Source organism: Vidua chalybeata, chromosome 8, assembly GCF_026979565.1.
Source record: "Vidua chalybeata isolate OUT-0048 chromosome 8, bVidCha1 merged haplotype, whole genome shotgun sequence".
NCBI classification, from domain to species: domain Eukaryota; kingdom Metazoa; phylum Chordata; class Aves; order Passeriformes; family Viduidae; genus Vidua; species Vidua chalybeata.
Window position 1 is genome coordinate 15,938,598 of NC_071537.1, and position 26,339 is coordinate 15,964,936.

General features: G+C 34.9%; 1 protein-coding gene across 4 annotated transcripts in view; it reads left to right on the plus strand.

The window, feature by feature from the left end:
* EXOC6 (exocyst complex component 6) overlaps positions 1 to 26,339 on the plus strand; it is an 89,049-nt gene that overhangs the window by 24,487 nt on the left and 38,223 nt on the right. For all 4 annotated transcript variants that reach the window (XM_053948952.1, XM_053948956.1, XM_053948955.1 and 1 more), the window contains exons 6-18: positions 6,153 to 6,357; positions 7,392 to 7,547; positions 8,221 to 8,289; positions 11,647 to 11,730; positions 11,824 to 11,870; positions 12,267 to 12,387; positions 14,283 to 14,354; positions 14,900 to 14,997; positions 16,109 to 16,214; positions 18,025 to 18,134; positions 19,230 to 19,341; positions 20,141 to 20,275; positions 23,416 to 23,595. In XM_053948952.1, the coding sequence (XP_053804927.1) occupies positions 6,153 to 6,357; positions 7,392 to 7,547; positions 8,221 to 8,289; positions 11,647 to 11,730; positions 11,824 to 11,870; positions 12,267 to 12,387; positions 14,283 to 14,354; positions 14,900 to 14,997; positions 16,109 to 16,214; positions 18,025 to 18,134; positions 19,230 to 19,341; positions 20,141 to 20,275; positions 23,416 to 23,595 (1,495 nt within the window). The remainder of the gene's footprint in view (positions 1 to 6,152; positions 6,358 to 7,391; positions 7,548 to 8,220; positions 8,290 to 11,646; positions 11,731 to 11,823; positions 11,871 to 12,266; positions 12,388 to 14,282; positions 14,355 to 14,899; positions 14,998 to 16,108; positions 16,215 to 18,024; positions 18,135 to 19,229; positions 19,342 to 20,140; positions 20,276 to 23,415; positions 23,596 to 26,339) is intronic.

A 26,339-nucleotide genomic window follows, 5' to 3' on the forward strand; every position in this document is an offset into this window, starting at 1 on the left:
TTTCTGAGTAGCCAACACCTACTACCATACTGTTGGACATCTGAAAACCCTCAACAGCAGCCACTGCGTGAGCAATCAGCTCTAAAGCCTGTGTGCAGACGTGTTCAAAATGCTTCAGATTAACTGTACACATCAGATCTATGGACATTGCAGCAGATCTGATACATCTTTGACAGTAATATATGCCTTATATGATACCTATGCATGTTTGCTCTCCGGGAGGTCTTCTGCAGAAATACAAAAGCTTTAAGAATGACCTTAATACTATGGCACTATGGTATCTCTTATTACAATTTAAACTTGCTATATGTGAACCAGTGTGGTAGATCTCATCAGCTTGAGTGCTACTGCTAGCAGTGTTACCTCTGAACAGGCCACTGCTTCAGCATCTGCTTAGAGTAGCTGGCACATAGTAGTAGTAGCAGCATGTTGTTGCAGTGTTCCTGGAGCAGCTCTGCAGAAAGTTGTAAACAGTCCTTTTGCTACTCCAGTCAGTGATCAGACTTAAGAGTGTGCTGTCTGAATCACACCACTTCCCTCTGTAAGGTCTTCTGTGGACAGTGCTACATTTAGTGTCCTGAAAATATTGAAAACACTGGGTTCAGTGCCTGCATTCTGCCCTACCCTTGCTCTGTCAGGCAAGGCAAGCAGCATCCTGGTTTTAGAATTGCAGGGAAAGTTATAGTTCCTAATGTCATCATGTAAAGATCATTTAAGTGAGATAAAATTGCTGATGGTTTTTAGCATTTTGACTCTGTATTTGCTAATGCTTTTGTAGAGTAGACTGATGGTGATGTTCTTTCCGAGAAACCATCAGTACTCTTCAAATCTTAAAGACTTCTATCTGATAATTTTCCCGTGGAAGTTGTTGCCAGACAGGAAGTCTTAAAAGTCAAAGGACTCCTGAATTGAGGGGTTTGGACATGTTATTGTCATACCATAAAGAGATCTAAAGGAGAGGGGAGATGCCATAGCTTTGATGTACCATGCCTTGAAATCACATGGAGTGCAGAAGGCTTAGACTCTGCTGCAGGCTACTGCTGCAGCTCAGATAACTCTTTCATTAGCTATGCTACAGTTACTATTTTGCCTGTGACTTTCCAATTCCCTATAATACAGCCTACAGGTGGCTATTCCATGGAACTTGCAGGTAATTCAACTGGTAATTTCCTTGTGGCTCAGCAGAGTGCATGTATTCTGGTTTTTATCACTACTAAAAGATTGAGCAACAGCAAGAACATCATAGTATCAGTGCAAAGTCCTGACAGCTGATGTGTGAACATACGAGGGATTTCAAAATTGATCTTCCTAAGTTTTGCTGTGAAGCTTTTTCGTGGAAGAGTCAGAGCATCAGTCACAATCCGAGACATAACAAAGCAATGAGGACTGTTTATTTCAGGCAAAGATAATGTCTCATAAACCTTCATTGAGATTTGTTAATGCCGCAAAGCTTTCACTGCTCTTTTTTTATAAAAAGAGATCTTGACTTTCTCTGCTTGAGGCCTTTCAGAACATATCTTTGTTACTCCATTGTCTTGCAGTCTTGCACCATGAATAAAACTCTCAATTCTAATGTTTAAAGGAAGGGAAAACAAAAGTATGGATATTATATATGTTTGTGGGATAATTGTTACAGGAAAAAGATTGGAATTTCATTTCCTTTTTCTGTGGCAGACCTCTTTTAAGATAATACAGGATTTTGGATCTGGAATACATGTTGGTTTGTACAGGTGAAATGGAGGCTTACAGAGAAGTCCAAAAAAACATCTATTGATAGCAACTTTTGGTCCTTTGCCAACATGGGTAACGTTTGAACTGATGACCTAGAGGTGAAAGGCTCTGTATCCTGTTTATCTGTCTCCTGAGCCATGGATAACACAAGTTGACAAGAACTGTAGTAGTGAGAGGAAGTAACTGCAGAATCTGCTCTAAACAGACACAGTTGGCTGGAAAGAGCTACAGAGGGTTTAAAGTCTTAACTGAGGAAGCACAAAGGAGAAGTGTGGTTTCTTTGCTGCTCTGCCAACCGCCTAGTGGGGGCTATGCACTTACACAATTGGAGCTTGAATTTTAAGTCAGAGATAAGGTCATCACACATTTCATACAGCTCTGTTAACCATGGCCTTAGTGTTTGGATTTTGATATGTTTCTTGGGAGGTGGGTCCCAGCTGCTTCAGGTGGTTGTGCTCTGATTTGGAATAGTTAGAACTGGTGTTTTTGCAAGTCTTCTTCCACAGTAAATATTACAAAAAACCCAAACCCATCATACAGTGGAAATAATTCAGTAAGTCAAACTGCTAAGGTTGTTGCTGAATCTTCTCAAATCTTCTGTGAGATGGACTGAAGAACAGTGAGCACAGTGTTTCAGAGTGAGCTTTTTGCCCTGAAAGACTTGGATTTGTTTTTTGACATTGTTACAAGCTTTTTTCCTAACTGTGGGAAAGGCAGAGTTGATGAGTTATTTAGGTTACTAAAACTCACTGAGACAGTCATGCATCCTTTCTCTGCATAAACCTTCCAAGCATCCAAATAAACCTTAATACTTAAAGGATGCAAATATGAAAAATTCATAATTTGTATAATTTGGTTCTACCCATATCGGTATGGAAGATATCAGAACAAATGACATTGTGGTAATTTGATTTTGTTTTTCTCCATTGTTTTGGAAGAGTGCCAGAATGAAGCACTGGATTTTACCAGCAGCAAATCAACATTTCCCAGAGGTACAATGGATCTGGCAAAAAACCCCATCAGAATTTATATGATGGGGTTATTTGATACCGAAATGTCAACTGCTTTCTTTGTTGCCATTCTCAAGCATTATTAGTTTGATAATTTCACTTTCTAAAAAAATTTTCTACCACATCGTTATTGACAAAAAAGGTATTCCTCATAGCTTGTTTTTTTCCACACAGGAGCTCTTTAATTTGATTTTCAGAAATACTGAGCCTTTGATTTACTTTACAGAAATTTCAGAGTTAGTAGTGCCTCTGTCTCTGTTCACGGTCATTTGGGCATCTGACAAAATTTGTATGCTGGGAAAGTTTAAAACTTAGGTTTGAAGTTGGTAAGGCAACTAGATGTAAAAACAAAATAAATACTTGTAAAATAATTTCAATTGCAATTTTAACATGTCAACTTCAGGATCTCTCTGAATATGATTTTTCTGTAGCATTATTGAAAAATCCGAAGGAACTCCCTTTAAATGTGTTTGGTAGCAAAGTTCTAGGTATTTACTCAGTGGAAATGTAGTAAGCAGGATCATACAGTATTTCCTCTAAGGGAAGCACTAAAATTGGAGAATATTACTATTTTTTCTTTGTAAACCAAGTTTGTTTCCTTAATTAAAATAAAATGAGGATTTTGTCTCTTGTTTTTTTTCAGCAGGAAATTTTGGGATATAACTACGTGTTTTATTACTTAATAAGCTTGTGTGCAAATAAAGTATTCTCAGTAAAATTCAGTCTTTGAGTTCATCTTACTCCTGATTTGTGTAATTTCTTTACTGCTGTAGTTTAACTTGATGGGGCTTTTTTGGTAAGTTATGGTATTTCTGTTTACTGCCTCCAAACAACACTCTGCTGATAAAAATGTTAGAAGTTCTCTTTGTCATTTAAAGCATAAAGGAATACTTAATGTACACTAAAATAATGATAATTTTCTTTTAATTTTGAGGTTTTTGTGTGTTGATGTATTATATTCTATACAGACCTGACTGTTCTGTGCCTGGAGCATTTTGCAAAGAATAAGATGATGCAAAACACTAATATTAATTTTGGGGAGGGTTGGGGGGCAATGGTTGTTTTTTTGTTGTGAAGGTTTTTTTAAATTACTTTTGTGTTGTGAGTTGGTTTTTTCTTTCCTGGTTCTTGCTGGTATTAAAGGTTCAATTTTTATAGTTTGGAGATTTTAGTAAGATCCATTGTACAGTTTTATTGTTCTGATGTTGAAATGGATCAATTCTCCACAGTCTTACCATATGACCCATATTGGTGTTTCAAACTTATGTCTTCAATTTGAAAAAAATTGCAGTTTTTGCATTGAGGAGCATATTGTCATAAGATCAGCTCAGAAGACTAGGCAGAAGAATGCTGTATGTATATTAAAAATAACTTTGAAGATACTTCTTTAACTCATTTGTAGTCAAATGGGCAATCTTCACCTTATGTCATTGATAATACGTGATGGGAACTAATAATATTGTCAAAACCTTCAGTATTGAGTTAAATCTATGGAAAGTTTTAAAATCTAAATATGTGAATACATCACTCTGTGAAATGATATGCAAAACTTTTTGGTTTAAATCCTGACCTGCAGATGACCTTCAAATTAATAAGACTTTAGTGCTTTATCAGAACAGATGTTAAAAGGGCAAGGTCCTGAGCTCCATATATGTGTAATTAGTGAGGGACTCTAGAATGGATTTAGAATGGATTATGTTAATTCTGATCTTAGAGCCAGCAGTCAAAAACCCTTCCAGATGAACTAACAGTGTTCTGATAAGCTGATCTGTATAATTTAAATAAAAACCTTTTATAAGATTTTGGCGCTATTATGGTTTTATTCCCCAGAAGTCTCACCATGTGGCACTCTTGGCCATTTTCTATTTAGAAAAACAAAACCCACACACATCATCCCCTCAGACCTTTTCTTATGTGCAGCATTCCCATCACCTTATGTATATTTTATATAAACCAAGCATATAACAAACAAAAGCTCCTAATTTACACTTGAAACCTCTTTATTTGCAGTCTTCTGAAAGCAGCTCTGTTCTGGAATAAAAGAGAAGATTTTTCCCATCCTCCAGCTATGCTGAGTTGTTAACTTAGAAATGTCTTGATTAAGAAGATCCAAAGCACTGTCTTAATTTCAGAATTGAACAAGAAATCATGGTTGTAGTCTTAGTCAATTTTTATTGTTTGTCTACTGAAGGAAACCAGAAGCTTGAATTACATTTTTTGAAAGTGATTACTTACTATATTTGCAAAGTAATTTCCAGAAACTAAAGAACTGTAAAGGACACTTTTCTAGGTTTTCTCATTTGAAGGGATTTTCCTCGTATTCAGCTTTTTTCCCCTCAAAATATTCTGGTAATTTTTCAAAACAGATGATGTCAGACTTTAAGGAAGAAAAAGGAATTAAAATTATGGAATAAAAGCTGAAAATGGGTGAAGGCCATTTTCTTTTTGTGAAAAGCAAGAGTTGGAACTAGCAGCAAGTTAACTCCATCTGATCTGAGTGTTTTATGCTGAGTGTTTAATGCTATTTCCATTTAAGACCAAGGTAGAAGGCATCGGTTTACCTTATTCTGTTCTAATCGGACAAACTAAATTCATTTTCCCAACTCCCTCCAGGGCTGAGTAGCTGGTAAGAATACTACATAAAGGGAAATTATTGTCACATCTGCAATTGACTGCTGTCCTACTCATGTTTAGCCTGGTTCCTGTGCCTCTCTTTGAACTGTGGTTGAGATCACGGGTTTGTAGATAATGGTACTTTGTTAATTCAATGTAGTTGTTTTCTGGATGGGATAGACTGTGTTTTGTCAGAAGAGTTAATAGGTTTGTGGTTTGCAGCAAAATATGATACACTACTGGGAAAAAAACATTGGTCAGGATGGATACATACATGTCTTTTCTGACTGAGGGTGGTGTAAAGAGGGTGGGTGTAGATGTGTGCATGTGTTCACATATACCTGCAGAAGGCAGACACCTGCAGGCATGCTTTTTCAATATTTTTTCATTGTTTGGTGCATATACTGCAGTGTTGGGTGATCGGCAGTTTGTGTTTCAGAAAAACCCCCAAATCATAAAAAACTCTAATCAGTTCAATCTAGAAGGGACAATAACGATTATGGTTTCAGTGTCTGTAGGATGCAGACTGATAGTCCAGGATACTGGGACTGTTGATCAGAACAGTTAATACAATAGGAGCCTACTTACAGTTTTGACGTGGCTGAGTCACTCTGGGACTTCACTGGGTTTTTTTCCAAACTAAAGCATGATAACCTTTTGATTGTTAATTTTTCAAGAATAGAGTAAATTAATTAGATGCATATTGATTCCATGTGTGATATTGATATATCTATTTGATAAATTATTTTGCCAATTTTTTATAAGAAGCTACATAGTTTTATTTTAATCTCTTTGTAGATACTATTCCGCTTTGAAAACAATGGAGCAGCTAGAGAATCTGTATCTTCCTAGAGTTAGCCAATACCGCTTTTGCCAGATAATGATGGAAAATCTTCCAAAACTGCGTGAAGAAATAAAAGAAATATCCATGTCAGATCTGAAGGATTTCTTAGAGAGTATTCGAAAGCATTCTGACAGAATTGGGGAAACTGCCATGAAACAGGTAAGCCAGCCAAACAGAATGACTTCAGTCCTGTTGTTTACTGAACTTTTCAGTTTTATTAGTCTCAAATTACCTCTCAAAGATTACAGTCATCCCACAGACCTCTGATTAAGGGTGGAGAGCTGTGAAATGTGAACATGGTGTGTGGTTTCTATCAGTGCCCTAGACAAGAAGTAGTTTCCTCCCTGAGAAAGGAAGGAAAAATGCTGTGTATCTCGGGTTTCAAGAAATTATGAAGTACTTTGAGTAGTCAGCTCCTGGACAGTCTGTATCTCAGCAGCTACTGCACCAAAACAAAGAGCAGTCTATCTGGCCAGGATGAATTAGACAAAGAAGTGTTGAGATAACTGCCTAGTTCCCTCTAAAGTGCTACTTGTTCAGAAGATCGAGGTAAGAGCCAGAAGGAGACTAAGGCAGCTGGAGGCCTTGCTCCGTCACAAAATAGTCTGCCACTTCAGAGCACTACCACTAGGCAAGCTTTAAAGCAGTTAATGCTTTTAAAATTTATTTGGAGAGCAAATAAGGTTTTCATTTGACTTCTTGTTGGCAGAATTTGGGTTGGGTTGCCATTTTGTCATTTAAGGTTCTTGTAAAATGTTAATTCCAAGGTTATGCTGTGCTGCCTTCAATAGTAAGGGCAATATAGTGCCTTTGACTTCTGCAGCTGACTGCTCACTTAGACTTAAGGCAGCAAAAAAGCATGTGGGAACTCAGATACCTGTACTTCATTTAAATATTGATTCTCTGCAATTTATGATGAGGAAAATTGCAGATTGATTTTTAAAAATTTTTCTGCCTTTAAAATGTCATTCTGGGGATTAGGGAAAAGTTATGCAGGATTCATTATTGAATTCATTTATCATCCCAAACTGATTAAAGGCAAAATCACTGGTGTAGGCTGAGGGTGTGCATGCACCTTGCAGTTATACTGATGTGTATTCAATTGCAGCACTTGTTTTTCATGCCCTAGGATATACTTACCAGTGATGAAATTTGAATTTCATGCCTCTTAATTGATTCTACTCTTAAAACAGGCACAGCAGCAGAAAACCTTTAGTACTGCTCTTCAGAAGCAGAATAATGTAAACTATGGTCGGAATATGCATTTAGGTAGAAACAGGATTTTGGAATCCAAGAATGAAATCACATTGAAGCGAACATTTGAAGATGAGGATGAACATGAAGAAGAGGTAACTTTGTACTAAATCAGTTCATCTTATTTAAAGTGAATTTTGTAGGTGTATTGAAAAAAACACACTGTCGTTACACTTTCTTTAGATGGTTAACATTAGTTAGAAAACTACACAGAGCACCTTCAAAGTGTATCAGTCCAGATCAACATTTTAGGGTGAAAAATTAGTGCTAAAATATAAGTTGTATTAATGCTAGCTTTAGCATTATGTTTGAGAACATTCAGTTATACAGGACTTTGAGTTATTCTGGAATTCAGTTGCAACCTACATCATACATTACCTGCCCGCTGTTAGTGTTATGTGGCCCACTAGAATATTCTGGTGTTGCTAAAGCCTGCATTTTGGTGTTGAGGACCTCAGCTTAGGTAAGAACTCTTTCATCTGTCAAATACTCAGTATTCCTAAATTGAATAAAACAGTGACTATTTAGACCTTTAAATGTGATGCTGTGGAAACACAGAGAAAGGAGTGTAGTATTGTAACAAATAAAATTTATGACTGTAATGCAAAAGGAGGAGAGATTGAAGCAATTGTTTTATTGTTTTCCAATAGAAGCTATCCGTTTTTGAGTCTTTATTATGTAGACAAGTTCTGTTGGTAATATATCCCATTTTGCAGGGTCTATGCTTATTATGTTTTATATACTCTTCTTTTTCCTTTCCTTCTTCAGGTTTTAACTGTCCAAGATCTTGTAGACTTTTCTCCGGTCTATAGGTGTTTGCACATCTACTCCGTTTTGGTATGTGTTCAGGTGACCTTAAAAAGAGATTTAAATTTTTGAAGTTACATATTCATTTTCACATTGTTCATACTCTTTATAGTTCCCAAACAAGCAAATGTATTGCTTCTAGTGTTAGTAGTTCTGGATGAACCAGCTGAGATGGGTATGGGTGCTCAGGGCATGAGCTCATGTACTTTTGTATGCATAATAAAGGACACTCCAGAACTCATTTATTACCTAGGTGTTTTTAAATATATATGCAAAATATGCTTGTTTGCCTTAATACTGGTATCTACACTTTCACAGTTCCCACAAGTGTTCCATGTTACCCAAATATTTGGATGAATGTTACAAAACATAGGAATATTCAGTCTGAATCTTGTGGAAATCAGCGTAGTAGCAAAAAATAGGAAGCAAAATCTGGACACAATATTCTGACAGGGTGCGCCCAGGCAGATTAGACTGGATTCAGTGGCAGAGACACAATAGCCTATTTTAGCTTCTGTAAAAGAGATGCAGTGCACAAGCTTACAAGGAAGAAAACTCTTTTTGGGAAACATGGTACTGAATTATTTGTTGGTTTTTTTATCTTTCCTGTGACTCAGTTACTTTTGAAGTCAGATTACTTATAGAATTCAAGTATCAATGACACATAGGTGATGTACTTGTAAGTATTGCTAATCCTACAGTCTCAGCTGCACCTGCCTTCAAGCATTCAGGTTGGGTTGTCTTCTTTTTATGGAATACTTGCAGATTTGTTACATGAAAGCTTGCATATTGAAATACTGTTTAAAATGTAATTTCACGGTAACTTTTTTTAATTAAGGAAAAATGCAAACAAAACCATCATTAATTGTTCATCTCGCTGAAAAGTTGGGAGGGACAGAAAGACAGGCTGCCAGAATTATTGAAAGAGTGGACTGTTTCTTTTAACAGAGAACAGTGTGAAACAACACATTAAAAAGAATGTCTAAAACTAAGCATACCAGTTGACAGCTGCTACTTCTTTCTTTAGTATAATAAAGGAACAGGAAGTAAAATTGACAGATGACATTTAAAAGTAATACATAATTATATTTTTCACTTTGACAAGGATCCTGAAGTTCCAATCACCCTTGTTCCAAAGATATGCTTTTTGGGTTTACACTGAAAGTTTTCTAGATTCCAAATTTACTGGAGACAGAAAACAACTTGGAGTGCTCCCTGATATCAAAAAGGATTGTTGATGTAGACTTCTGTATTTTCTGCCAGCATAATTTCCTTAATAAGCCATGATAGCATCATCAAGAGTTGTGCATTAGCAACTTTTGGGAGTCCTCATTTACCTTGCGTTGAGTTTAGAGAACTTGATGATGGCAGAGTAGGGGAGTTGATACCAGATGGCTTTTCATTTATATAGTAAGGACCTTACAGCAAGTGTTATGTTCTTAATGAATTCCATCTCTGCTACAAAATTGTAGAAAGTATTCTAATTTCACACAGGACAGAAATTTTCTACTCTGCTTCTTCATATTGAAGAAGAAAGCAGGATTTTTATATATCTCAGAATATTACACAGCTTGTGATTCCAACCTAGCGGTAGCAAGATACATGCATATCAAACGTAGACTGTATTTATGGACCAGTAACCTTTCTCCAGACTAGGAACTTATGAGAAATATACATAAAGATCTTGTTTTAGCCGGTGTATTGTGTGAGATGCTGTATATATAAATTCTGGTGAAGATACTGCTGCCCCTTTTGCATGTAATGCTACCTTTTCATAAAACACTGTCACAGTGCAAAACAAGTGTCTCTATGGTGTGAAATAGGATTTGATATATTAGAAATATTCGTAAAAGTTTATAACAAAACATGAACTGATTTATTATTTCTGTTGATAGAAACTGTAATCAGTAATTAATGTAAACATGCAAGTTTGGAAGCTGGGCAAAACAAATGCATTGCTTTGTTATATTTTATCTTGCCTAGGCTTTGCTGATTCAGTGAGTGAACCATCAGGGTTGTTGGTGTATTCTGCTGATTGCTTCAGCACATCCGATTCAGTTGTTACGCCTGAATTGTTAATTGTGACTGCATAGTATCGTGTGGTCTGTAAATAATCATAAGATATTTTACATCTCCTCTTGTGGTGTGGATTTGAGAAGAACAGCTAGTCCTTTTCACTTGAGAAGCTTTGTCAGGACTCAGTAGAGGTTTGATGCTGGAGGTAGAAATCAACAATCTGAAAATGGCACTGAATATTTGAGCTGGAGGTGAATGGTTGGTATCTGTGTTCACTATGTTTGTATGAATTGGAGCATACTGTGTAAAATTCTGCTGCAACAGACGGTGTTAGTAAATTTGCTTCTTGGTTTCAAGCGGATTTTTTTAAGCAAAGTCTCTCTTTTAGGCTTTCTTAGGTTAGCAGTATTTCTAAATATTGCTAAATATTCATTATTAACTAAATTTATATCTTATAAATTAATATCTTATAAATTTATATACTAGGTGAGTAATGCTGGATTAGTAGGATAAAATGTCTCTAATAATTTGATTTGGAGACTTTTTGGAAGACCAAGTAATGGAATTCTAAATAGCAGTGGCCTAATAATAGGCTCATAAAACAAAACCAAACCTTAAAAATGCTAAGCTGTTTTATTCTGCTTGCATACAAATTGCATGTGGTGTGGTAGATAGACGAGTCAATGTAACACTGATTTCAAATGGACAGATGGTTTCTACTGAATGGGCATCTTAATGACATGAGTAGGATGTCACTTGAATTCCTCATAATATAATCTTTAGGCACAGAAGGTATTGTATTTTTGAGGATTGTGATAGGAAAAGAAGTCTAAATCCACACTCATTATAAATCCAAAGAGAATAAGCACATATTCAGTAAATCTCATGTGTCTTTCCTCAGGCAAAGCTAATGCAGCAAAGTGTTCAGATGTGTCAAATATTCACAGAAGCATTTTTGTAACAACTTTATAATGCAGTTACTTTCTTGAATAACCTAGAGAAATGCTTTAGGAGACAATGAATTTCAATTGTACAGTAATAGGCAATATGCTTTGTCTATGAATATTAATATACTCTGAAAGTTGTAGTTTAAAACTGGACATACTGTTTAAAATGCATAGTGTTGCTTAGCAAAATGTAGGCATTTGAGCAAAATTTCTATTTACAGTACAGGCTGTAAGCTTCTCTACAGAAAAAGGTAGTTTTTGTGTATTTCATGCATGCAAAACTTTGCTAGTGTCAGCTGGAGGTTTACAGGTGGAATAAATACAAAATATGTGCTTAATTTAAGAGAATTCTACCTTTAAATTAAGAACAACTTTTCTCATACTGAGACAATATTCTTTTTTTGACTACTTATGTCTCTTTTAGGGTGATGGAGAAATATTTGAAAATTACTACAGAAAACAAAGGAGGAAACAAGCAAGATTAGTTCTGCAGCCACAGTCAAGCATGGTAATCAATACTTTCAGTTTTGCATTGATTTGAGTTGAAGCTAATGCCTTGTGGTATTTTTGTTCCTGAACTTGTTTTCTTTTTCATTAAAAGCATGAAACAGTAGAAGGCTATAGAAGATACTTCAGTCAAATTGTAGGGTAAGTTTTCTAAATGAAAATTTATTTCAGCTTTATTGTGTTGATTCTTAATTCAACCTGTGTTCTCCTATTGTCAAAGAACTTTCTTCTGCAAGATTCAGTTTCTGCACAAATCATGTGTTATTGCAGGATCTGAGCAGGAAAGAGCATCCAGATCCTACCCAGCACAGTGCCCTACAAGGGCCCTCCAGCAACCTGGGCTCCAGATGGCATGAAACAAACTTTTCACATTTTTACTTCATTCTGGATGAAGCACAAGACCAAACCTAAAGTGTCCAAAGTGACCAAAGTGTCACTGCTCCAGTGGGGAGGGTTTTGGGTGTGCTTGGGTGTGAAAGGTAGTATTTGTTCTATTATTAGAAACAGCTGAATAATTTAAGTATTATTTTGTTCTAGTTTCTTTGTAGTAGAAGACCACATTTTACATGTAACCCAAGGATTGGTAACTCGGACATACACTGATGAACTCTGGAACATGGCCCTTTCCAAGATCATTGCTGTTCTTAGAACACATTCAGTAAGTGAGAAGTCTTATCAGCATTGCAGTTTGAATCCTCTTACTTCAGAGCCCTGTGTATTTAAAGCTGGGATAGCAACAAAGTGAAAAATTACACCTCGCTCATGTTTTCTTTTTCTTGTGATTAAAAATTGCTCAGATTTGGGAGGGAGCCTGCCAAGCTTTTGTTTTTCCCAACAGTATCAGGCTGTGATCCCCAGCCATGGGCTATTTGCATAATCCTCCACTGATTTACAACTCACTGGGTCTTCCAAACCTTCTCTTAGTCCAGCAGTTTAGAATATGCAGAGTTAATCTGCTGTTATTATTGCAATCCTTCCTCATTAGTCTCAACTGACCTCTTCATTAGATCAGATTGAATAGTTCAGCACTGAAAGCACCACCAGGAAATAGTTCCTAATTATCATTCCAAATGCTGTGTTTCCAAAATAAACTCCACTAGCAAAACCCTTGCAGCTCTCTCTTCAGTGCTATAGTTGTGTTATGTTTATGTTGAAGTAAAGGTATTAGAAAAATTCTGTATCACTTGGGTCTTTCAGTGCATTCAAGTGTGTCTCCTAAAGTTATATCCCTACCTTATCTGCAGTGATGCTGGATGCTATTTCTTATTCCTCTGTGAAAAACCAATGGAATACACATCGTTCACTCAGACTGAGTGATAATAAATTGCTTCAGAGTTTACTATTGGTGTCACTTTTACTGTCAGAAAAAATACAAGAACTTTATCTTTCCCTTTTTGAATGTTTGCTAGCAGCCTTTCCTTTATGCAGTATTGTTTTTTATTTTTATTAAAATTGATCTTTAATTCAAGAAGTATTTTATATTTCATATATACTGGGGAAAAATTGGGAAAAAGTTGAGATTGCAACCACAGTTATCATAGGACCTTTATTAGCAGTGATACCTGAGATGTTCTCATACTTTTTTTACTTCTTTTGAGAGGATTATTTAAATGTATTCATCCAGCATTTTTTAAAGCTAAATACTTTGCTAGTTAATTGTCACCATGTGGATTTATACACCTATATAAGAATATGATAATTTAAGGGTTGAAAGTAATGTAATCTCTAAAGAACTCTTCAAAGTCTTGTCATGCTCTTAGTCCCTTTCTTCTCTGTATGCATAACTCCCATCAAACCCAATTCAATCAGAATCTCTCTAACATCATCCTACTGAAGATTAATGTTTAGATAAATAAACCATAGCCTTCCTTTTAATAAAGTGTGCTAAGAGCAAAACTTCAAGAAAGGTGAAACAGGTGTATATTGTTTTCAACCAATACTGTGTTCTCATGCAGTTTTAAATTATTTTAATATAATTTTTTTACTTTATCCAGTATTTCAAATGGTGAAGCTGAGCTGAAAGCCTTAGTTGTATGACTCTACTCCCCTGAAAATCAAGTTTCGGTTTCAGTCATCTAGTAAATAACTTAATGTCTTGACCTTTTTATCATCCAATTTAAATTTGAAATTGTTTAGAAAATGTTTTATTAAGCTTTACCCATACAGCTGGAAAAAACTGTCTGAGCTGGCACAGCACTAGTTAGATCCAAGCTTTGTGGTCAAAAGAATGTCCTGTGGAACCTCTCTTATACTGATTCCACCGTGTGCTTATGTTCCACTAAAATAAATGTAATTTGTTGATTTTCAGTCTCAGTACACCATGCTGGTGCTTACTGAAACTCATATTTCAGTTGACTTTTTCTGAACTTTTACATCATTGATAGTTATATAAAAATTTAACAAATACTTTCATGTGGCTAGACTAAGTAAAGACAAACAAGTCCAAGTTGTTTTTCACTAAGGCTGGAGAGTTTAACCTGTGGTACTATTCTTGGAAAATATATGTCCCATATTTTAAATCCTTTCATTAAAACCAGAATTTCTCACTTTCAGTCATATTGCAGCGATCCTGACCTTGTTCTGGAACTGAAGAATCTCATTGTAGTATTTGCTGATACTTTGCAGGTACATACTGTATTATTAATTTACCTGAAATTCTTGTAGTCAGATTTTAACTTTAAGTGAGTGCAATGTCCATACTTTCCTGAATCATATATACAAATCAAACCCAAAATTGCACAGTAGTATTAAAAAAAAAAGTATTTCTTGCCTTAGGTCCTCATTTTCAGTATTATCAACTGAACATATATGTTCTGGGCTATCCTGCAAGCATCAGTTATTCATATCTGTGCAAAATTAATGTTAGTTTTGTGAATAGCATTCCAGTTGTCATTAACTGTTTAGCTGAAAGACTAAGTGAACATCATTGGAAAGTATTCTTGCAGTTTTTAACAAACAAGGTGAAATGGGGCAAATTTCCCAATGCATAGGATAAATAATTTGGTAAAATTTTAATAAATCAGCACACAGTAGTGTGCTAAAAGTACTATAATTTGTGTTATAGAAATGGTAAGATTGAATATAAGTCTTACCTCAGACTTCTAAAGTGCTGTGATAGGAATTGAGTGTTTTGGTTCTTGAACTATCCCCTCTTCATTTTCATCCTTTAGGGCTATGGTTTTCCTGTGAACCGATTATTTGATCTTTTATTTGAAATAAGAGACCAATACAATGAAACACTTCTTAAAAAGTGGTCTGGATTGTTCAGGTTAGTATACCAAAATAGTTGTGCCTTTTGTTTTTTGTGCCATCTATTGTTTTTGTCTGAGCTCAAGTTTTTATTATGTAATTCAGAAAGAATTTGTTAACTCAGGTGTTGTGTATGAATTTCAGGTTGGTTAGGACTAAGATATTCATCACATGTAACTACTAATTAGAAGAAGAGACATCAAGTACTGCTTCTGTAGTTAGTGGAAAGAGGGAAAATCTCCAAAGGGACATTATTGGAGAAACAAGCAGGGGAGAGATACCTGTTTCTCTTCTTTAGGAACTTGATAATTCCAGGTTATTGCAGTAGGGCTTTAGTTTCCTAATTTAGGTTGTCTTAATAGCTACTGTTGGCTGATATGCATATCTGCCTGACAAACTACTGACATTGCCACTATGTCTTCATGTTTTTTTTTTTTTAATGAAGGACGTTTTCCACCAGTTCCTTGGGATAATTTGATTGAAAAAAATCAAAACCCAGGAATACGTCAGTCAGCCTGAGACTGACCTCCAAAGCCTATTTGCAGATAGGGTGTGATGTCTCAATGTGCACAAATTGTTTGCCATAAAATGTTTTATTACAGAAAACCTTAATATTAAATTGACCACTTAAGCTTCTCCAGTTCCCTGTGCTTCTGTTATAGACGTCTGACCAGTACAGAAGTGCAGAGGGTGCCCAAACAATGCTCTGGCCATATCCTGCTTGAAGTTCTTTCGGTCATCTCCGTTGACCATATGTAGTTCTGGTGCCAAAGTGAGACACTCTGAATATCAGCTTTAGTACAGGAAAAGTGCAGGTTTCCTTAATCAACAGGTATATTATGGTTTATTCTGGACTGGATTAGTTGCTCTAATGTTCCTTTGCTGTATTAAGCACATATAAAAACACTTCTGGGTATTTTTTTCCTCTCTGATGAGACATACTGTAAAGAGTTAAGATATATGAAGTAGTTCCAAAGTAATCAAAAATACTTGGGATGTGTAAAGTTCTTAAAACTTTTTGAAGATGCAGACCTAAGTGTGGTGGTAAAATTTATATTTATTTACACATTTTAACACCAGAAAATACTATATGTTACATGTCCAAATTTTTTTCACTTCACTTTCACCAGGGATATTTTTGAAGCAGACAACTACAGCCCTATCCCTGTAGCAAATGAAGAGGAATACAGAATTGTTATAAGCAAATTTCCTTTTCAAGATCCAGAACTTGATAAGGTAAGGAAAGCTTTTAAATTTTGTGGAAATCCAGTTGAAGACACTGGGGACAGTAATGATTTCTATAATTAAAAAACAATTAAAATTTGAAAAGCTAGGTCGATTAAGAGGCTTAATCACCTTCTCTGTGTGTAATTATCTAGACATAAATAAATATGAAAATGAAAGGTTATTTGCTCAGATGTTTGAGTGAATAATGAAACCCATTGTTTTGTAAACAAATTAGTAATAGAGTTTAATTGATAAAGTCCTTATGTAATTATAATGCAACCTCTCTTTAGCTAAATTTTGTTGCAACTCATGTTTAATTATTCAGTATACACTGTTGTATTGCAAAAATAGAGATTGGTTAGAGACAATGTTTTCTGTATTTCCCTTTTAAATTTAAATATTTATGTTTGAGCATGTGGGGCAAAATAAACATGAAGGGACTGTGAATAATTCTGCTGTAATAGCACTGCAGTAGGATGTCCTTTTGTAGCCTCAGCCATTCTTTCACTACAGATTCTCTTCACAGAAAGGTAATTAACCTGTACTGCTATTCAAGTATAATTTTAGAAATACCTGTGAAGAAATAAGAGGCTCATGATGTAGTGGGGCACTAAGTCTAAGAACCACATGCCAGTGGGAGTAACTGCTGTAGGGGGAAGCTGTTTTATACAAGATCCATTGCTGCAGATACCTGCAAAAGTGAAAAGCTATTTTAATTCTGTGGTTCAGCAGGGATTTGCCAGCAATTGTAACAGCTGCTTGTCATTAATACAGTGTTGTAATGAAGATGAAAAATTAAAGGAGGTTTTTATGCTGATTTTTGAATGAGATTCCAGAGTGCTTTCTGGATGCATTCCTCCATCAAATTAAATTACTTAGCCATTATAGTACTAAAATAAGTTAAATAGAATGGTAATCTATTACAGTATTGGAAGTATACTATACCCTGGATATATTTAGCATGGCATATTTTGCTAATAAACTGGAGATATTTATTTTGAACTAAATAGTTTTATCTGCTATATATGCATGTATGATTACTACAAAGCTTTGGCTGTTGTTGATGGTTGTCTTTTTCCTAAAGACAAATTGAATTATTCATGGATGTTGTTGATTATTTTTCTCATGCATTAGTCATAAACAGAAAAATAATTTTTTGTGTCAAAAATTACGTGTTCAGTGCAGAAATACCTATTTAGTCTGTGTAGATTTAATTGAATTTATTCACTTTTGTTCTCCCCAATACAGTATCAGCTTTAAAATCGAAGTAAGAAGCATGATTTTATTATTATAAACTTACTACTATTTCCCACATGTTAATCCAAATTCCTGAAAATAATTCAAAGTGCCTTGGTTTTGTGAACCTTAAAAAATAGTCTAAGCATTCTCAAGATACTTTGAGAATCCCAGAAGTGTTGGACTTCTCATACCTTTTTTTTTTTGCACTGTTTTGTTTGGGAAAAAAAAAATTGTATTTTTGAACTTCTTATCTCAGCTACTTCTATCTTGTTCATTCAGATTAAAAGCAGTTTGAGACCTGTTTTTTAATGTATGTTTGTAAATTGCTTTCTGCAGAGGCATCTTGAATTACATAAAATCTCCAAACTTTATTGTAATTGAAAGAGGTGATAAAATACTATTCTGCTTACAAGCTATTTAAACAGATGTAGAAGTCAGCTCAACACATGCAGCTTTGTATTTGAGGAAAATCGGAAAAGGTTTAGATAGATTAAAATGTTGATAATCTTAAGTGGCTTTCTAGTTGTTGTGTTTAGTACCAAGTTCTTGTTGGAATCAGTATGATCTCTTATTTCCTCAGCAATCCTTTCCAAAGAAGCTTCCAATGTCTCAGTCAGTGCCTCAAATTTACATGCAGGTGAAGGAATTTATTTATGCAAGCCTTAAGTTTTCAGAGTCACTTCATCGCAGGTAAGCTTGAACTGTCAGGAATGTGGCTGTAAAGTAGCTTGTAACTTTCAGGTGACCTAAAATATATATATATATATATATGTATATATATAAAATATATATATATATATATATATATATACTAAAATGAAAATGCACTTTCTTGTGTGCTTGCTTGCTGTGCTTGTTTCATAATTTACAAATGTAATTCTTCATATATATTTAATCTATGATTCCCAGTGCTGTAGCATATTTTATCCATATGTGGATATATATATATATATATATATATATATATACACACTATATAATATGTGCATCAGTGAGCATAGCTTGGTGTGGTAAGCAGTTTAAAACATTGCTGGAGTTCTTCAAACCATATTGACTGGTCTGAATAATCTAGAGAATTTATTTATTTAACAAAGCATGTGAAGATTGAAAAGAATACTTTGATACTGACCATTTCAGAAGTAATTGTTTAGTATCCCTGATTACTTCCTAGTGTTTCCCTACTCAGTGCTTTGAATTCCCTTAGCAATGATTTCTCCTGCAACAAAGTGATGTCTGCACGTTCATTCCCTCTCCTATCCCACCTTTTTCTGATGGAAAACATCACAACTCACCCATTTCCTTTCCTCTTCTGGTCTTCAAAAGCTTAGTTTTAATTGCATAAAACAGGATTCAGAGATCTGAAATCTGGAAGGTATTTGTGGCCTTGTCACCCACTTCTGCACTGTTAAAGATGTAAATTACTCCCTTTCACACGTTCTTAATTGATACTGTTTATAATTTACACGTACTAATGAGCACATGTTGACCTCCTTAGTAACTCATTAAAACCCACAAATTACTCTTTACGAACATCTGTGTCAATAAACATGTCCAAAAACTAAAAATAACAGATTTTGCTTCAGTGTTGAAATGTTAATGGATAATTTGGTAGGTGAAAGAGGTGTTCTATCTGCTAGACAACAGAAAAACTTGGAGCAACCAGAATTTAAATGCACATAGAGAATTCTTAGCATTGAAAGTTCCCTTTGCAGGGAAGAAATTAAATTACTAAGTATTGCTGTCAAAGTATTGCTACATAGAGCATAATTATAATTTTTTTTTCAGTTCAACAGAAATAGATGATATGCTCAGAAAATCTACAAATTTGCTGCTTACAAGAACTCTAAGTAGTTGTTTACAGAACCTAATTAAAAAACCTCATATAGGTTTAACAGAGGTAAGTTTTGAAACACATATTCAAAACTATGGGTTTTTAAACAATCCATGCTAAAACTATTTTTGTAAATGTAGATACACAGATATTGACACCACAGTATGAAAAATCAAGTAGTGTTTGCTTAACAATTAAAAATAAGTATAAAAAGCATCAATATCTGTTACATACATAAGAACAATACAGTGTTGGGTCTAGCTGGGACCAGGGATTCCTTTTGAGGGAAACATGACAATGAAAGAGTTTTGTGGTTTTTATGATAAACAGAGAGTTGCAGGAAATAAGCCAAAGACATCTACATTTTTTTACATGCAGAATATGATTTGTGTGTTCTATCTAGCAGTTAGTACCACTAATGTTGAGTTTCTCTTTCTTTCTATAAAAAATAGAGTGGAGTGGGATATAAGGTATATCTGAATGCATCATTCTGCAGACAGTGTTGGGACTTCTTAAGAGCAGTAAATTTTAAAAAATCAAATGGCACAAATTAGTGATATTATTTCAGCAATATATTTTCCTTTGTTTTCCATTTTTTAATTCTAAACTATCAGTTGTATTTATTTCACTGGGTAGGTGTCTGAAATCTTTGTTTTTGAAATGGCGTAATTTGTATTTAAACCATATTATTACTCCTTAGTGGTATTTGAAAGCAAACTTAAAAACTACCAGGAAATAGGTGGTAACCTAAAATACTGAAATTAATTTCTATTAGCATTGTTGCTGAAAGAAGGAACCATCTACAAAATTAAATGACAATAGGTGATATAAAAAGATTTTTACAAGAATTTTTTGTCTCTTGTAGCTTGTTCAAATCATCATAAACACAACACACTTGGAGCAAGCCTGTAAATACCTTGAGGATTTTATATCTAACATTACAAATATTTCACAATTGACTGTTCACACTGCAAGACTTTATGGACTTTCTACATTTAAGGTATGGTATATCTCATCCATTATATGACTATGTCTGAAAAGTTATGTAAATTAAGCATTTTAAAACAAGAAGGGTGAGAGCAAAGCTGCTTCTCATCTTTGTCTCTAAAATAATTCTGAACTCTTAAGCATGCAGTTGTGACACTGAGCAGATAAACAGTGGATTTTTATGTTATTAGCATGATCTGGAATATGTCAGTATGTGAGAAGCCTCAATACTGTCTTTCAAGTGCATTTTTTATTAAGTTGTGAAATGGCAGTCATAGCTTAACTTTACCAGAATTTTTTAATAGATTAAGCTTCAGTTTGTGTAACTTCTCCCTTTTTCTGAATGGAATAAAATAAAACAGCTACCTTAATCTAAAATGTTGTATCTATTTTTTACTCTACAGTAGAATTATTTTGTGATGTATTTTCAAAGGGTGTAAGTATTAGTATAAAAGAAGTATTAGGAACTAGTGCTCAAATTAAAATTATTCTATGATACTTTTAGAATTTAAACTGCAAAACAAAAGTAAAAGTCATCAGGGATTCTACAGCAGCTGCAACTTGAACTTTAGGTATTTGGCATTTTTTCCATGTACGCTGAAACAAAGGAGAGTGATTTCTCGTATTTATGGGATAAAGAGAATTAATCCTATTGAGAAAGTTCTGTTTTCTGCAATTCATTTTATCTTTTGATGCAATATGTGGCCTATCCTCCTGTAATATACCTTCTGGCATAGACGTTAAAAGGTGGGTGAGGTGGAATAATTGCAAGACACTTCATATTTCCAGTTGATAGCTAATGATTCTCCCACTAGCTGTTGCTTGTTTTGCTAAGGATTTAGTGCATAAGGCAAGGCAGAAGGGTGGTGGCCTAGCAGCCGTACTTGGTTACCATTGCCCTCCCAGCAGTTTTATTGGGTTTGGTCTAGGGGGCCTAGTTTGCTTGTTGCGTACCAGTAGTGCATGTGTGTCTTGGAATTTGTGTATCTGTAGCTATTTACCTCTAAGGGCAATTCATTATCTTTTTACCAATCAAACATGCATTCAAAACCACTTAACACAGCCGTAGTCTTTTATTTCAGTAAGAAGTGAGATATTCTTTATCCTTGAATTTCATTTAATACGCGCATTTGCAAGTTGTTTTATATTTTTTGTAGATTGCTTATGCTGTTTCGCAGTTATGTTTAATACTCCTACAAACTGAGTTCTGTTGGAGGGATTCAATAGTCTGTTCTTAGTGAGTTTGCATTTTGGAAAAATATGGGATAAATGCTGACAAACAGAAGGGGTTTTTGTGTATGTGGTTTCTCTCCTGTCTGCTTGGCTGCAGAACCTGTTAGCACAACATTCTCCAATTATAGTAGAAAATTCTTTCCTTGTTAATCCCTCTTTTTTTCCCTTTCTATTGTAATGAAAAACTGCTCACAGTTCCCCAACTGGGCCCTCACAGAGTTTGGTATGTTCTACTGTTATTAAATTCATCTATCTCCTGGTGGCAAATTGTATCACCTCAATTCTTTCAGAATGGTCAAAAATTTCCTTTTATTAGCAGCATCAGTCACGTTTACTTTCCATGAGATGAGCTTTTACATCTACACTATTTTTTTTAAACGCAAGACAAAACCAGAAGAGAAGGACTAGTCTTGCCATTGCCAGAAAATAATTTTAATTGTTAAAGCTGATACAACCACTCTGTGAATGATGTAGATTAAAAAAAAAAAATAATCCAAACCCAAACAAAAAAAAATTGGAGAAATTTTGCTCTAAGCCTAGGCAGATATATTTGCAAGTCTCGTCATTACAAATTGTTGCAACTGAAGTTTCGTTGTTAATTAGGAACTTTAAATGTAGACTTGACTTTAATTGAAACTTTCTTAATCATTGACATCTACAAAATTGTGGATATCCACATACTCCTTTGACATGATGACAGTTTGCCAGATTCTTGCATGTTGGATTTGGAGAAGTGTTCAGTGGAGCCTTTCTCAAGTTGGCTTGACAGTAAAAATGCTATTTTTAGGGAATCATATTTTGATATTTATTTATGGCAGGGCCACATACTTTCTTGCTTACTCCTGAAGTGCCTCTCAGCCTAGGGCCTGATTAGACTAAATTTGGCACACTCAATGTGAGGACACCTTTAAGCTCAGATAAATGTGAATATTTTTATTTTTTCTTTTTGCATTTCTTATTCATGCTTTTTTCAATGCCATTTTTCTTGGATTGCTTTCATCTAGAGGAAAGTAGCGATGGGAGTTTCATCTGCTTTTTGGTTACTTCAGTATAGCCAGGCTATTTTAACCCTGTAAAAACCTTAAGCAACTGATCCATTTAGTTTAAATCAGATGTCGTACTTGAATTATTTCTCCATATCAATTAAGAAAATTTTATGTTGAGCCCAAACTGGAAAGATACTCAATACCTTTAAACTCCAGGCTGGCATAAGCACAACTTTTCAGCAGCACACACACAAGCATCTGCACACAGATCCCTTTGGATCTCTGAGGATGTCCCTTGTACAAACGAGGCAGAGACAGCATTGTAAACTCAGCTCACAGCAAAGGCAGGACTTGGCTGTTCCAAAAAGCAGAATCCAGAGTGTGGCAGAACAAAAGCAGGATCAAGAAGGGGAGTGCTCTGCATCACAGTATGTGATGATCAGGATATTTAAAGGAGGATGAAAAATTATGACTGTTCTTCAGATGTGCAGCTTTAAGACAGCAATTACATAAAAATCATATGATTCTTTGACCTCTGTCCATAAAAGAAAAAATTATTAGGTTCTTTTACTATTTTCTTTGTAAAAGAAAAAACAACTTTGTGTCAGGGTTGATAAATTTGTAAGGTAGAATTAAAGGTGGTTGTTGTGAAGAAAGTAAACAATTTGCTTTGTTTTCAAATTAACTTAATTTGTCTGAAAACTTTTGATTATTCTGTAAACACTCAGTGTTATGAACACTCATAGTATGCATTATAGGAGTGTTTAAAAAACCACAGCCTCAGATGTAAGACAGACATTAAAGTACCAATTTCAATAAAGTATTTTTTAATCTAAGAAAAACACAAGACTTCAGTTTTGTTGATGGATATGATTTTATCTGCATTTAATAATATTTTAGAATTCTGACATATATTGCACATTTTTTTTTTCAGGATGCAAGGCATGCTGCAGAAGGAGAAATATATACAAAACTTAACCAAAAAATAGATGAATTTATTCAGATTGCTGATTATGATTGGACAATGTCTGAGTCAGATGGAAGAGCCAGTGGATACTTAATGGACCTAATTAACTTTTTAAGAAGCACGTTTCAAGTTTTCACTCATTTACCTGTAAGTGCTCAAAATTAAGTTTAATTTCAAACTATTTGATCATCATTTTATTTTAAAACAGTAAGGTTTGAACAAAAGGTTCTGGTTTTTGATTTGTGCACATACTTACAGATGTACTTTTAAGTTTTTCTTAGCACAGAAATATTGCCAAATGTATATCAGTCTGTTTGTGGAGCTTACCCATCAGAACACTTAGAAAATACTTTCAAATACTTTAGTCTAAATATTGTTACCAGCAACTGATTTACAAATAGTGTAAGAACTCATGCAGTTTTCTAGAGCCTTTTTGGTATACCATGTCGGTTTTGTGTGCACGTGCATTGGTTCAAAAAAATGCAGAATTGGTGTAAATCCTACATTTGTGCATAAGATTGTGGAGGTCTTGTATTCTTCAAGGTTTTTAGCTAAATATTTTTGATCATAAAAAGTTATTTGATTCTAGTTAACAGAGCTTCATTGAATGAATCCTTGTTCATATTCAAATATCCTGTGTTATTTTGTCCCAGGGAAAAGGGTACTGTTAACCTGTCTTATGTATGAATTGTTATGTTCTGTTGTCTTATTTCCCCTTGCTTTCAGATAAAAAAGACTGTTTCTAGTTTGGCTTACCATCATAATGGTTTATAGCTTTATAGTTCTGGAGTAACTTCAGTGAGTAATTCAAGCTACATCTGCTTTTTATCTGCTTGTGGTTGGTTGTTACAGTCACACTGATGTGTGAGTGCTTTGCCCGCCTGCAGTGCTTGGAAAGAATAAGTCCTCAATGCATATACTTTCTTTATGTGCACAGCAAGATGTTGAAGTTGCTGGCATAGCAGGCTGATTTTGTCTTCCAGATATTACACAGAGGCTGTGATTCTTCTGTCTCCTGTTCTTTTAACTGACTCAAAGACAAAGGCCACTCCAAATGGATCATGTGATACTGATGTGAACATGTCATGTGAGGCATGTGCTTCTGTGCCAAATCAGTGGAGCGTTTTTTGATAAAGAATAGCAAGTTTGTTAGATAGTGTAATTCATTGTAACTTAGTATACAAAGCAGTGTGAACAAATGGCACTGCTCCTCAGTGGCCATATGCATATGGCAGTTAAGGGATGTGAAGTTTGTAGAGCAGGATGTACAGAAGTCTGTCATGAATGTATGTTGCTAAATGGCTGTTCAGAAATGAGCCACAGATGAAGTAATGTGTTAAGGGAATGCAAAGAAGCAGCTGTGGCATTAGGACTTAAAAAGTGTGGAAGGTATAGAAGTCAGCCTTTGGAGAAAGCTAGTCTCTGTAGAGAGGTTATTTTGTAATTTCAGACTCTGGTCAGGTAACAGGCAGGATGTAGAACTGTATGGACAAATAGTCTGCTGTGGAAGAGGTTTCTTGTAATTTTTTACTTATCCTGCATCTTGTTCCCTGTCCTGTCTTGGCCAATTGTAGAAACATACCGTCCTGTGAATGTTGTGTGTAAGCTGTGGAGTTTATATGAAAATGTGTGCACACTATGGTGATTCTAGTTAGATTTGTACTAGTAAGTTATTTTTGTTAAGAGAAAATTTTTAGCAAAAGTGTTTTCCAAGATTAGCCCAGAACCAGGTTCTATAACTCATAAAAATAGTAATTGCTTTGGAGTGATAAACTGAGCTAGATTTTTCACCTGCTGTAATTAAGGTTTGGAATAGTTTTAGAATTAATTTTCATTAATGAATTATTCCAATTATCTCACAGTGTCATTTCTATAATAATTTTTGTATGGCTGGCAGAAACATTCTACTGCTCAAAATAGTTATCAGAATCTTTCCTGTAATTAACAGTCAAAGAACAAATTCCTAGCACACTGACCATGATTCTAGTATGGAAAAGAGTGGAACAAATAGAGAGGTGTCTTCTCTTCTACCTTTACATACCCAATTGTGTTAGAGGGCATTGGGCTAGGACTAGGGACACTAGCTGGCCACAGTAGTTCTTTGTTGTCACACTCCAGGGTCACTGACTTTCTCTTTAGTATTGTTTCAAACGCTAGTCTGCCTGTAGAAGTGTTATAATACGTTCTTTAAGAATTTTTTTTGTTGCAGTCCATGGGTTCCTCTTATTAGAATCTTGTTTTATTTTTGCTGTATGTATAAGCTGTGTAAATGCACAGGGATGTGTCTCCCTTTGTGCTTTTATGTGGGGCTGTGCTGAAGTATTTCTGTACCAATGCAAACATAACTTTCCAAAAATGCATCTTACGTTGCATATCTGTTTTATGCAATTTGTATTATTTTCATTGGAATATTAGAACTCTAAATTGCGTAGACCGTGAACTGTACTGAATCTGCACACAAAGTGACATAAGTTAGTTGGGGTCTGATATCTGTTGAATCATTGGAAATGTCTTGTGTCTCCAAAGCTTTTTTTCCCTCTCAAGTTTTGCAAATCAGTTTTCTCCTCTGTATTTGTTTACTGTACTTAAGAAGCAATTTCAGAAAAGAAAACAGCTTTCTTCCACCCTACGGTTATATAGCCATAAGTTTTATGTTAAAATTTATTAATGGGTCGTATTATATTTAGATTCTTACTATCCTGAGCCATTTTAAATCTTGCTTGAACAAAGTATGTTAATAACATACAGATAGCCTCTGTAAGCCATAATGGTATGGCATGGCATTTATTTTTTAACCTAAGACTTCTGGAGTATATTCTTTCTTGTAATGAAAAGTTCTGGAAAGGCATTTCTACAGACACTTTGAAGTTTATTACTTTGATATTTTGGCA